Source organism: Hirsutella rhossiliensis, assembly GCF_020360975.1.
Source record: "Hirsutella rhossiliensis strain HR02 chromosome Unknown scaffold00002, whole genome shotgun sequence".
Taxonomy (NCBI): Eukaryota; Fungi; Ascomycota; class Sordariomycetes; order Hypocreales; family Ophiocordycipitaceae; genus Hirsutella; species Hirsutella rhossiliensis.
Window position 1 is genome coordinate 1996529 of NW_025408668.1, and position 14159 is coordinate 2010687.

At 41.5% G+C, this 14159-nt stretch overlaps 2 protein-coding genes across 2 annotated transcripts; both read left to right on the forward strand.

Annotated features, from left to right (window-relative positions):
• Positions 1-635: 635 nt before the first annotated feature.
• HRG_01793 (TRAF-type zinc finger domain-containing protein) lies at positions 636-1922 on the forward strand (the record flags this gene model as incomplete). Its single annotated transcript, XM_044860264.1, has 1 exon — positions 636-1922. The coding sequence occupies one exon, from the start codon at positions 636-638 to the stop codon at positions 1920-1922; it is 1287 nt and encodes a 428-aa protein (XP_044723897.1).
• Positions 1923-2670: 748 nt separating this feature from the next.
• On the forward strand, positions 2671-6281 carry HRG_01794 (ubiquitin elongating factor core domain-containing protein; the record flags this gene model as incomplete). The annotated part of the gene is made up of 8 exons (XM_044860265.1): positions 2671-2736; positions 2794-3019; positions 3077-3485; positions 3533-3746; positions 3809-4758; positions 4811-4903; positions 4960-5325; positions 5390-6281. The coding sequence occupies 8 exons, from the start codon at positions 2671-2673 to the stop codon at positions 6279-6281; spliced, it is 3216 nt and encodes a 1071-aa protein (XP_044723898.1).
• Positions 6282-14159: the final 7878 nt, after the last annotated feature.

The following is a 14159-nucleotide window of genomic DNA, read 5'->3' on the forward strand; positions in this document are numbered from 1 at the left end:
TGCGTGGGACAGCACAAGACTCGTAACAACTGCCGGGGTAATAATTTAATAAACCTCCAACCGACCCCACCTCGAGCGCGCGTGGCTGATCATCGATCGACAAAGCGCCTGGTTCAAATGGCTGGGAAGCGGAGCTTACATAAAAGAAACATCACACCATTTCCTCTCTCTTCATACCTGTCCCCCCCCTCTCTCGGTGCTAGACTCTTCCACCCACCGGCCGTCCGACAAGGAACGACCCCGGCCCCATTCCTTCGGGCCTCGTCTCTAATTCATCAGCATCGCCAATGTCGGCGAGCCCTACCGCAGCGGCGGTCCTGGGCAGCAACGCCGCCGCCGCCGAAAACGACGACGACGCCTCTGCTTCTGCAACCCCTCCGACGCCGCCGCCGGTCGCCACCTCTGCTGCTAGCGTCGCGCCCTCGCGCGAGTCCGCCTCCGAGTCGAGCGACGAGGGACTCCGGATGAGCCCGGCCGCCGCGAGGCGCTTTGCCCGTCGGAACCTGCGGCGAACCTCGGCTACCCCCGATCTCGTCACGAGCCTCGTCCGGCCCCCCTCCCCCGATGCCGTCTACATCGCCCCCGGCCTCCACGCTCGTCTGCGCCCCGGCGGCCTCCCCTCGAGGTCCACCACCATGTCGGCAGACCTGCCCATGCATCGAACCTCCGCCTCCGCCTCCGATCGGCGCTCCGGCCCCCTGGCGGCGCCCCATCCCTCCTCTCTCGACATTCCTAAGCGCTACGGAGGCGGCTCCGTCTTCGACTTGTATGCCCTCGTTTACGTCTCCGATCCCGACTCGAGCCTGCTGTGCCCCATTTGCCACGACCCCCTCGTCGATCCCGTCACGACTCCGTGCGACCACACCTTTTGCTACCGATGCCTGCGACGCAGCATAGCCTCCAGCCCCTCGGGCACCACCTGCCCCATCGATCGGGACTTTCTCTCCTGGCTCGACTGCTTCAGCGCCGCCAGGCTGATCCACAACCAGCTCAACGGCCTCGTTGTCAGGTGCCCGTACCATGGCCGGGGCTGCAGCCGGGAGCTCAGGCGCGAGGCTGTTGAGAGCCACGCCATGACCGAGTGCCGATACAAGGACTATTCGTGCCCCGACACCGACTGCGACAAGAAGATGTCCTACAAACCCAGGGACGATGTGTGTCCCCACAAGGAAAAGAAGAGCTGCCCCCACTGCGACGTGAGGACAGTAGAGGCCGAGCTCGACGCACATTTCCTCTCATGCCCAGGCGCCAAGACCCGTTGTCTGGGCTGCTGGCAGCTCATGCGCCGGTCGCAGATGGACGCCCATCGGGAGCTCGAGTGCGATGGGATCGAGGTTCCCTGCCCCCACCAGGACGTGGGCTGCTCCGTGCGGACCATGCGCGGAGAGATGAGCTCTCACTCTCGCATGTGTGCCTTTCACCCCGACACTCCCTCGGGAATTGTCATCAGGGCGCAGCGAGACCTCATCCAGTCCTACGGCGACCTGGGAAGCCAGCTGCGAGAGGTCAAGGCCCGACAAGCTGAGAGCGACCGCCGTATCGACGAGTTGGCCGTGACCCGCCGTCACCTGGGCACCGACTCCATCGCCAACGACAACCGCACCATGCAAGACCTGGACGCCGGGTTCGAGGAGGTGCACCAGAACCTGACGCAGCTCGAGGCGCGGCAGAGCATGTGGACGCTGAACCAGGTGATGCCGATCCGCGAGGAGGTGACAGAGCTCCGCAACAACATTAACATGATACGCATGCACGTCAACTGGCTGCTCAACAGGAGCCGCGAGGAGGGCCGCACCAGGGCCGCCAACAATACGGGTTCCTCGGCCAGCATCCGGCGTGTCGACAGCACTGGCGAGGCGGCCCCCGTGCTGCCGGAGAGGAGGCGGTCGTCGGGGACCGAGATGGATTTGCCGCGACTGTAATGTGGAAGAGAGGGCAAGGCATGTTTGACCTGAACATTTGGTACGGCGTTGGGCGCTGGGCATGAGATACCCTCATCCCATACAAAAAAGACTGTAATGGAAGCATACAATGGATGGTGTAAAAGGTGAATTCTTAGGGAAATACCGTTGGATTGTGCCAATAAAGAACGTCCTCCATATCCGGCTTGGCAAGCCCAAATGCCAATGATGGAAGCGTGCGGATGTCCGGTGAGACGGTGCGGCGGACTTTGGCAGCTGGGACCTCTTGGCCGCGGAGTTTGTGTAGAAATGGGGCCGCCGTGCAGTCCAAGCCCTTATATGTCGTACTCCGTGCCTCCTTATCGTCGGGCGCCCAAAACCGCACTCGTCCGCGCCTTGACTCTTTTCAACCAAAGGTCTGCAGTGCAGTGCCCCGGCGTTTGTCATCGTTGAGCCCGATGGTGCTGCTCCCCTTCTAGGCGCTCTCAGTTGTCCAGGCCCGCGAGGCGTTCAGTGTGCGCCATCTGCTGTGGCGGCTGGTGTCTTCAGCGATTCCTCCCGCAGAATCCGCCAAGTCACGGCGGGGGCGTCCAATCCTAGCGCACGGGGCTCCGAAATATAGAGGTCACACACCCACCGCCGTGGGGCTCAACCTTGACAACCTCCATCCACACCCGTCAGCCTCGCCCATCGTGCCATCGTCCACCCGCCTTGTCCTCTCCAGCCTCAAGCACCCCCTCTCGCTGACGGATGCGGGAGACGGTTCGATATGGATCCCAACCAACAGCCGTCCTGGCCTGGCGGCGACGCCCCGGACAAGGAGAAGATGGACCAGGCAAGTCGTTTGGAGCCGTCGCCCGCACGCACGACGACTGACCGCTGCGCCGCGCAGATCCGGGCACGGCGCCTGGCAAAGCTGGGGTCGTCGGCACCCAAGCAGAGCGAGGGCAACGACTCGGATAGCGCCTCTGCGCCCCCCTCGACGGCGCCAACTCCGAAACCGCAGAGCAGCGACGCCTCGACCCCGAAAGCTCACATCAACATCACTCCCGCCTCCAACCCCTTCACCCAGCTCGGCGTCCATGCCATGGAGCCTCAAGGCACGTCCGGCTCTACAGGTAGCTCCCGCTCTCACCGCAAGAGGTCCGCCGCTGAGGTTGACGACGACACCCTAGCGACGCCTCCCGCGCGCAGGCCGAACCCCAAGCAAGCCGAGCCCGACGACGACTACGCACACAGGCTCTTGACGCAGATCTTCCGTGTCACCGTGGATCCTCATCATCTCTCCATCACTCAGGCCCAGAGGCTCGTCTTCCTGCCCAACCTGAACCAGGAGCTCAATGACGCCGGCGAACCTCTCAAGATCTCCACCGCCAACCTAGACCAGGCCATCATAGAGGCCTGCGGCAACTGGCCGCTGGACAAGCCCCTCATGGACTATCTGCTCCCTTGCTGGAAGCGGGCTGTCAGGGCTGCCAGCACCGCCAAGAACGCCACCGGCGCCCGCCTGGACGTATATGAAGAGGCCAAGCGTCTGTGCATGAGCAACTGCCTCTTCTCCCTGACGATGCCAGTGCTTTACGGGTACGTGTCTCGAAGCCCCTGCCCGTCGTAATTCTAACACATGCTAGCCGAGATGTCAACCCCGACCATGACACCCTTGTTCCATACCTGCTGCGCGGCATCTCGGACGAAGGCGGGCTCGACTTGGACTTTATCCGGCTAGCAATCGGCCGTTTTGACGACGACGACGCCTTCCCTGCGCTCTTCGACAACGCCATGGTCGACGTCAGCAATAGACTTTCCAAGTTGTCTCTCGGAGACGACTACAAGCCTCACGTTCAGGTACGCCGTCCAGGGCCCAACACAAAACTCTGACAGTCCACATTGACCAAACGTCCATATAGGCTCTCTTGGCATACACACACTTTCCTGTCCTCATCTCTAACCTCGCGCAACACCCGTGCTTTAACATGGCTCAGTCGGCGCCCGGCATCGAAAAATTCACCGTGCTCGGTCCCTTCTTTCGGATATCTCCTCTGCAACCAGAGGCCATCAAGAGCTATTTCCCGGGCCCACGATCTCTCGACAAGACACGAATCGAAAACGCCCAGGACTCGCTACGGATTGTGCTCAGGGCTCACCAGGACGACCTCTTTGTCATTGCAAATGCTTTCATACGAGCGGGCCCTGACACGAGAAGCCGCACGCTCAACTGGTTTGCCTACATCATGAACATGAACCACAAGCGGAGAGCAATCCAGGTGGACCCGAGGGAGGTGGCCTCAGATGGGTTCATGCTCAACGTCACCAGCGTCATGGACCGGTTTTGCGAGCCTTTTATGGATAACGACTTTAGCAAGGTGGACAAGATCGACGTCAAGTACTTCAGGAGGCAGCCTCGGGTCGACATCAAGGACGAGACCAAGCTCAACGCCGACCAGGCGACGGCCGACAAGTTCTACGCGGAAAAGGAGTCGGGCGAATCCAACTTCATCTCCGAGGCCTTTTTTCTCGCGCTGGCGGCGCATCACTATGGCAGCGAGGCTCTGAACTCGCAGCTCAAGAACCTGGAACGGGAAATTCGGTACCTGCAGAAAAGCATACAGGCCATGGAGGCGGAGCGGCCCAAGGTTGCCAACACGCCGCATCAACTGAGGTTGTTCGAGGAAACCCTGAAACGACACACCAATGTGCTGGAGAAGACGATTGCGCTAAAGTATGCGATTGAGGGCGCCCTCCTCGACGAGAGGATGCAGAGCACCTCGCTCAGGTTCATGCGCTATGTCGCGGTATGGTTGCTCCGGCTCGTCACGGAATCGGACTACAAGCCTGGCAGAGAATTGCAGATGGTCAAGTATGTTAGGGCTCCACTCCCCATATATTGCGTCGGTGCTAACGGCTGCCAGGTTGCCACTCTCCATGAAGAACCAGGATGCGTTTGCTTGTCTTCCCGAGTACACGCTGCAGAACATTGTTGACAACTTCAAGTTCATCTTCAGGTAAGCATAGAGAAGTAGACTTGACGACAACTGGATGCGGCTGACAATACATTCAGATGGCTGCCCAAGATTCTGCCGAGTGCCGTGGGCGAAGAGATGATTGCACTCTGCATCACCTTTCTCCGCTCGTCAGAGTACATCAAAAACCCCTACCTGAAATCCTCACTCGTGTCTCTCCTCTTTTCTAGCACATGGCCGTTTATGCACTTCAAGAGAGGCGTGCTGGGGGATCAGCTCGTCTCTCTCCCGTTTGCCAATGAATTTCTTCTCCACGCCCTGATGAAGTTCTACATCGAGTGCGAGTCGACGGGCGCCAACACGGCTTTCTACGACAAGTTTAACATTCGCTTCGAGATCTTCCAGGTTATCAAATGCGTATGGGGCAACGACGTGTACAAGCAGCAGCTGACCAATGAGAGCACGTAAGTTGTGTTCTCGTCTTCCCTTTCAGATGCGAGCTCTAACGCGATGCTCTTTCCTTTCCAGAGCCAACCGCAGCTTCTTCGTACAATTTGTCAACATGCTGCTCAACGACGCAACCTACGTCCTGGACGAAGCGTTTACCAAGTTTCCCAAGATGCGTATCCTGGAGAGAGAGCTGGAGGACCCCTCCTTGTCTGCCGAGGACAAGCAGAAAAAGGAAGAGGAGCTGCAAACCCTAGGCAACCAGGCAACGTCGTACATGCAACTCGCCAACGAGACGCTGGCGATGATGAAGCTATTTACGCAGGCGCTGAGCGAGTCCTTTACCATGCCAGAGATTGTGTCCCGCCTGGCGAGCATGCTCAACTACAACCTGGAGACGCTGGCGGGAAAGAAGGCGGCGGCCGAGCTGAGCGTCTCGAACAAGGACAAGTATCACTTCCGCCCGATCCAGCTGATCTCGGACTTTGTCGACATTTACCTGCATCTCGGGTACTCGCCCATTTTTGTGGATGCGGTGGCTGCCGACGGCCGCTCGTACAAGCCCGAGGTGCTGGATCGGGTGACACGGATTTTGAACTCAAAGCAGCACAAGGACGCGAGCGAGATTGGAAAGTGGGAGAGGATAAAGCTCAAATTTCTCGAGGCGAAGCAACGACTCGACCAAGCCGAGATTGACCTGGGGGATATTCCACCCGAATTCGAGGATCCTATCATGGGCGAGCTGATGAAGGATCCCGTCCTACTCCCCAGCAATCACATTGTCGACCGGTCGACGATTATGCAGCACCTGCTCAGCGATCCCAAGGACCCTTTTACTCGCCAGCCCATGACTGTTGACGACGCGATCCCGCAGACGGAGCTCAAGGGGAGGATCGAGAAATGGCGCGAGGAAAAGGTTGCGGCGGCCAAGGCTCGGCTCGCCCAGGACGCCATGGACACGTCAGAGGGTTGACCGTGGACGAGGATTGGCCTTTTTTACATTTGATTTTTAAACGCCTTCACTTGGGGACATGGCATTGCGGCTGCTTTGGAGCGGCGGGTGTCTTTGATAGATTCTTTTGCCCTGTTCAAGGTTGAGCTCCGGGCGCCTGCCTTTATAGGGAAATATATACGACCTGGCACTATCATTAGATGACTAACAGTCTACTGGCCGAAGTCTGGAAAAACTGTTTTATGTCCCCTTTCCTAAAACAGGTGAAAGGATCGCCGACTCCCTCTTGTGAAGACTAGCTTATGGCTGATAAGGAAACAACTGCTTTGGCTATTATCTAGAGATTTAGTCGGCGAGATAAGTAGAAGCCCCGAAACTTAAAGGAATTAGATGTTAACAAGGAACTATTTTAGACTTTAATCGCTAAATTTAAAGACAGGCTAACAATTAACACGTATAATAATTATATAACTGTTACGGGCTGGGCCACACTGTGCGCCCGGGCAACCGACCATTGATAGGCGTGGTCAATTAACTAGCTAGGCGGCTTAGTTAATTCGTCTTCTTTTGCCCTCTGCCGCCGTTGTAACTATTACTAGTTGTTAGGTCTTTGCATTGACGAAAGAGGGTGTAGATTGCACTATTCTGCCTAAAAGAGGGAGTCTATAGGTGTGACTTTAAGAAAGGCCCTGACTAAGTTAGCACACCTAACTTCCGGCACCCCCTACTTCCGGCACCCTTCGCAGTACTAAGGCAGGCATATTCTAACCGTAATTAAAGCCGCATTTTAATATCACGATAATTAAATTTAGTATTTCTAGCTACTCTAGCTACTAGCTATTATAAAGAGCTTTAAATCCTACGTTCTAATTAGCTATAGTAGCGGTAGCTAGCTTAAGTATACTATTATAGAGTAAGTAAATATAAGAGTCTTTAACTATTATAAGTTATAGGCTTAGGCTATAGCCTAAGCTATATAGTTATATATAGAGGGCTAGATCCTATATATATATATATAGGCTAGCCGCGTATAAAAGAGCTTTATATAGCTTATTAATATTATCCTATAAATAGTACCTAGATATATACCTCTACTTACTCTATAATAATATAAGCTATTAACTAATAGATTTAATAGATATCTCCCTAAAAAGGGTACTACTTCTTTAAGGGAGCACCCCGCTACCCCTTAAGTAGATAGGAAGTATTATAGCTATCCTAGAAGTAATTAAAAGCGCGATAGCTAGCTAGAAGAATAAGGTTCTTACTATACTAAGGGAGCCTCTATAAGACTAGCGTTAACCCCTATAACCTCCGTAACGCTAGCTATAGTAGCGGCACTACTAACGTAGAAGCCGCTCTCTTAGCCGACTTAAGATAGTAAGCCTAAGTCCTTTTACTTCTTCCTTAGCTAGCTATAAATAAAGTTTATAATAGATAAGAAATAAGGCTTAAATAGCTATTATAATATAGCGTAGTATTTCTTTATATACTATTAAAGCCCTAGATATAGCGGATCTTTAGATTCTAAGATAAGGGCGGCCTTAGGGGTAAACGCGACCTATAGGACTTCTTTTAATACCTTATATATATATTTAGTAATATATAAGAGTAAGAGAAAGTATAGGATAAGCTATAGACTCTTAGGTAAAGGGATAGGTAAACCTTTAGTAAATTCCTTTTTAATAAAAAAGAGACGCTCTTATAAGTAGTAGGAACTATAGTATAGGAAGATAATATAAAGCTTATATAGTTATAGAACTTAATTAAACTAGCTTTATAAGAGCTACTTATCTTTATAATTATATATTATAACTACGGTTAGCGGGCTATAGGAGAGCCGGCTACGTTTACGTAATAAGGCGGCTCGGAATAATAGTTAGGACGAGAAGTTACTTAGGCTTAGCTTACCTAGAGTATATATAAGCTAAGTAAGCCTTATATAGATAGATTACTACTTAGGAGTATAGCTTATAAGTAAGCTATAGTAAGCTATAAAGGGGATTATAGCTAGGACCGTGATCTAAGGATAGTCTTTATAGGTATATATAGCTACCTACTTTTACTCCTTTAGATAGATAGCTCTCTAGCTTTTAATATAGATCTTTATTATAATTCTATCTCTAATTTTAATTACCTAGTTATAGTCTATAGTCTATAACCTCTAACTTATTACTAACGTAATATACTAATTATTACTTAGACTACGCCCTATTATATCTATTAATATAAACCCCTTAATAGGTTTATCCCTTAGGAATAATACTAGTTATTATATATTAAAAGCTCTTATTTAATATAATACTATATTACTTTAAGTAATATCGTAACTATTAATATACCTATATAGTAAGCTAGATTAACTAACTCTAGAGCTATTATATCGCCTTAGGATATAATATATAAGATTATAACCCTTTAATATAAGGTATAGTTACTTAGGAATAAAGGAGGTAATAAATAAGTTAGGGACCTTAGAGAAGTAATTAAACTAAAATAGCTAGGACTATTCGATAGTACTTATAGTATGCTTTAAGACTTTCTTACTTAACTTAAGGCCTACTACCGGTTTTACCTTATTAAACTCTTAGACTTAGTCGAAAAGGTACTTTATATAGGAAATTATTTATTTAGAATAGTACTTACTTAGTTTAAACTTATTATAAGGGATTTTCTCGATAACTAACTAGCGTAATAAGATAATAAGATAGATAAAGTCTTTACTAGTTTCTAAGGATTTAAAGAAGCTATTATAAAGGTATTTAGAATAACTAATAAGGAATAAGAAGCTAAATAAAAACTTTAAGAACTCTAATAAAGGATCTTAGTATTAGATTATACTATAAAGTTCTATTAAGTTACCTTAAAGCTTAATTAAGATAACGAACCTTTTATATTACGATTCTACGATAGGCTTAAAGAAGAAGTTAAGGACGAGCTTTATAAGGAAAATCGACCTAATAACCTCTTAGACTATATTACTATAGTAGTATAAATCGATAATAGATAGTATATATAATACTAAGAAAAGAAATAAGGAAGAGGAAACTAAAACCCTTCCTATAAGAATAACTTTAACTAACGCGCTAACTATAAAAAGAAGCGCGAAACTCCTATTACCTACGCTTATATAACTAACTTAAGTAGGATAGATCTTATAAGAAGGTATAAGTAATAAGCATAGAATCGGGTAATTAATAATATAAGCGGAAAGATCGGTCGAAGGAGTATAGGGTAGGATTTCGTCCGGAATTTATAATGAGTATATAAGGGGTTAAATAATATATTAAAAGAATAGCGTTGTAAAAGATACTTGCGAACTTACTTATTTAATCTACTACTCCTAGGGAAATCCTTCGTCTTTTATAGACCATATCTCGCCTACTAGTAGACTAATTAGTTAGCTTTCTAGCATATTCTATAGTGCTTAAAAAGCTCTATCTATAGTATATCTTCCTAACTTAGTAGGTGGTCTGATTGTGGCGTAATGGTTGACGTAAGACTATAGGTTCTAGCATAAGTAGTGGATTTAACTAGAATGTTCTATGCCCTACCTATTCTCGTATCGCGGATATCTTCGGAACCGCTAGGCTAAAATAGGCAATAGGGTATCCGTTCTGCTCGTAATTGACTTATGCATTTTATATATATTTTTGTTTGTAAGGATAGGCTTATCCTGACCCGCTTTTCCTAGAGGAAGGTATAGATGTCTAGTAGAGGTCTTTATCTTTTAAGGGTTATTCCCTTAGACTATATTATAGAGCCTCTTTTTACTAGTTTATTCTATAAAGCCTCCGTATACCTATTATTTCTTTATAATAGTAAAATAGGAATATAAGGGTATATTCTTATAGATCTAGATATAATATAGAAAAGTAAAAGAAAGTATTTTAATTATAGGAAACTTAGATATTACTTTAAAGAATATAAATAATCTTATAAGGAGAAGAAAACCTATTAAGTACTAGCCCTAGAAGGTAAGAAATACTTAAACGCTATTAATAGATAGGAACTAAAGTATAAACTCCTTAGTTAAACTATATACTACAACGATAAATATATAGTATACTTAAGTAATAAGAATAGTACTAGATAGTTCCTAAAGCTATTAAAGAAGACCTTTATAATAATATAATAAAGGGATCTTAAAATATAGAAATAAGTTAAATTTATAGAACTAAAATACCCTTATCTTAAAGGAGTCTCCTAAGACTAGATTAAGAAGAACGGTAAATAATTCTAGGAATATATATAAAATAAAAATCGATAATAACGATAAGTAGTCTATAAATAATATAATAAAGAAGATATAGATATAGCCCTTATACTTACGAAACTTAGATAATAACTTAAAGAGGAATAACGAAGTATTAACGATATAAGCTCTAAAGAATAAGAAATACCTAGAAAAATAAAAGATAAGAACGAACTTATATTACTACCCTCGCTACTAAGGGAAAATACTACGATTAGAAAATACGCTTTATACTTTAAAGAATTTAAAGAAATACTTAAAATTAGAACCTAATAAATACCTTAAATTCTTATAGAAAACTAATAAGCTATATTAATTCGATATTAACTAGTACTATATAAAAGAGACTATACTATAGCTATCGTTATAGTTACTACCTTTATAGCTTTATAATAAGAATAGTAACTATAAGGAGAATTTAAAGATAATCTATAAATACTACTTACTTATAAGTACTATAAGTATATTTTATAGATATTATACGTTTACTTAGACTATATAATATACTTTTAGATAAAGGTATAATATAACGCCTTCCCGGTTAAGTTTAAAAGATAAGTACTTTTAAAACCCTACTTAAGTATAAAACTAAACTACTAGAAAATCGATTAACGCTACCTAAACGACTAAGTTATATTATTAGAACCCGATTATAGTACGCTACTTAAATACCGCGATAATTATAGTTTATTAACGAGATATCTTTTAAAGATATATAAAATCTATAAATATACTAAAATAAAGGAATAGTATAATACTACTTACTTTAAGGTATCTAAACTATTAATCTTTTAAAGACTTATATAATAAATTAAATATAATAAAGAAGATTATAATAAATATATATACTTAAACTATAAAGTTTATAAATACGAAAAAGTATAAGTATAGTATAAATAATATAATAGTATACTAAAAGATTATTAGTAATATATATAAAGGCTATAAGCTATATTTAACGAAGTAAAAATTAATATAAAGATACTATATATAAAATAGAAAGACGCTAAATAAAAACTTAACCTTTAATATAAAAACAAATAAAATTATAAAGTATAGTATATAATTAACTATAAAGTAGTATAATATAAACGATATAGCGTTAAGAAATAAGAAATCTTTAATTAGCTATAAGAAATTAGTCTCTTAAGCCCTAATATAATACTATATAACGAAAATATAAAGAAACGATATTAATAATAAATTAAAGAAGAATACTTAAATAAAATAAATAAGGACTAAGTAAAAAATAAGGTATACTATTTATAAAAGGGCTATAGACTAGTATAATATAATAAGATCTAAGGACCCTATATATAGTAATAGTAAGCTATAGCGACTAAATAGTATTAGATATCTAAATTATAGGATATTATATATATATACTTTTAGACTATAGCGCGATAAGTAATTACGTTTTACTTAAAGTTATTAATCGTTATTAACTTATATAGAGATATAAGATAGATCTATATAAACTTATAAATATTAAAGGAGAGGCCTTTAACTATAATAATAGAATTATTAATATAGAGATTAATTACCTTAATATTAATATCTAGGGCTATAATAAATAAGTTAACTTTAATATTATAGATATTAAAGAATACGACCTTATATTAAGGCTTTTATAGCTATAAGAGAGCAACCTATTAATTAACTAGAAAACTAGCTAGCTATATTAGAACGAAGATATAAATTTCTAGGACTAGTAGATTTAAAAGAAAGTAAAAATTTATAATAATTTAGCTACTAAATAGGATAAAAAGGATAACCGTTTAAGTAAATTATTATAGGCTTTAGCAATATAAATAAAAATAGTAACTAAACTAATAGATATAATAAAATCGACTAATAAGACCTATATATTAACTAATATAGCTATATAACCTAGCATCCGATATAAATAAAATAAAGGATATAATATAAAGATCTAAAGAGTTATTACTACTTTAAGGAAAGACCTTAAATAAATTAATAAAGAGCTTAAGTTAAGAGAAACTAGCTCTTAAAAGAAAGAATAAAGCCTATAAGATAGAATAAAGAATATCCCCTAAGAATACCGGAAATATAATAAACTCTTTAAGGAAGAACTTAAGATAAGGTTACTTAAATATAGCTAATAAGACTACGAAATTTATCTTAAGGATAGAATAACGCTAACGTTCTATAAGATCTATAACTTAAATAAAAAGCAACTATAAACGCTATAGGACTACCTCGATAAGAATCTATAAAAGGGATATATATAAACGTTAATATCTAAAGTAAGCTACCTAGTTATATTTATTTTAAAGAAAAATAGTAAGCTATAACTAGTTATTAATTATAAACGCTTAAACGATATTATAATAAAGGACTAAATACTATTACCGCTTATATTAAAACTATAAGATTAACTATATAGTAAAAAATAGTTTATAACCCTTAACCTTAAAGGCGCTTATAACTTAATATATATAAAAAAGGGATATAAATAGATAATAGCCTTTAAAACGAAATTCGGATTATTTAAATATCTAGTAATACTATTTAGACTTATAAATATACTAGCTACCTTTTAACGGATAATTAATAATATCCTATATAAATACTTAGATATCTTTATAGTAGTATACCTAGATAATATCCTAATCTTCTTAGATACCTTAAAAGAATATAAGGAATATACTTATAAGGTACTCCGCGTACTTTAAAATATAAAGTTACTAGTTAAACTAAAGAAAAGTAAGTTCTATATATAAGAAGTAGACTTCCTTAAATATATAATCTTACTAAGAGAGATATAAATATAATAAGATAAGATTAACTTAGTTAAAGAGTAACTAACGCTAAAGAACGTTAAAGATATATAAAGTTTCCTAGGATTTATAAATTACTATTAACGATTTATTAAAGATTTTAGAAAGATTATAGTACTACTATATAACTTAATAAAAAAGGAAAAAGAATTTATATAGGACGATAAAGCTAATAAAGCTTTTAAATATATTAAGACTATAATTATATAAGAATAAGTCTTAACTACCTTTAATCTAAAATAATAAATCGAACTTAAAACCGATATATTAAACTTTACTTTAAAAGTATAAATTAAATAAAAGGATAATAAAGGAAGACTATAACTAATTATATTTTACTTAAAAAAGCTATATAGCGTAGAACTTAATTACCCTATCTATAATAAAGAATTCCTTATAATTATTTAAGCTTTTAAGGAATTTCGATACTACCTTCTTAGAAGTAAATATAAAGTTAAGGTCTATATAAATTATAAGAATATCTTATACTTTATAATAATATAATAGTTAAACGGATAATAGATCTAATAAGCTAAATACTTATTAGAATTCGACTATAAAATAATTTATAGAAAAGGAATAAAAAACGGTCGAGCTAATACCCTTAGTTAATAAAGCAACTATAATATAAGGGTACTTATAGCGAAAGGATAGCTCTTAGAAATTAACGAAAACGGGAACTACTAGTAATAATAGCTAAATATAATATTTAAAGTATAACCTAATAACTTAATATACTAAAAGATCCTAAGATAGATAAAAGAATATAAAGTACTAAATAGATATAATATAAAATATTTAGAAGTTCTAATATATAAAAATAAAATCTAGATACTATTAAAA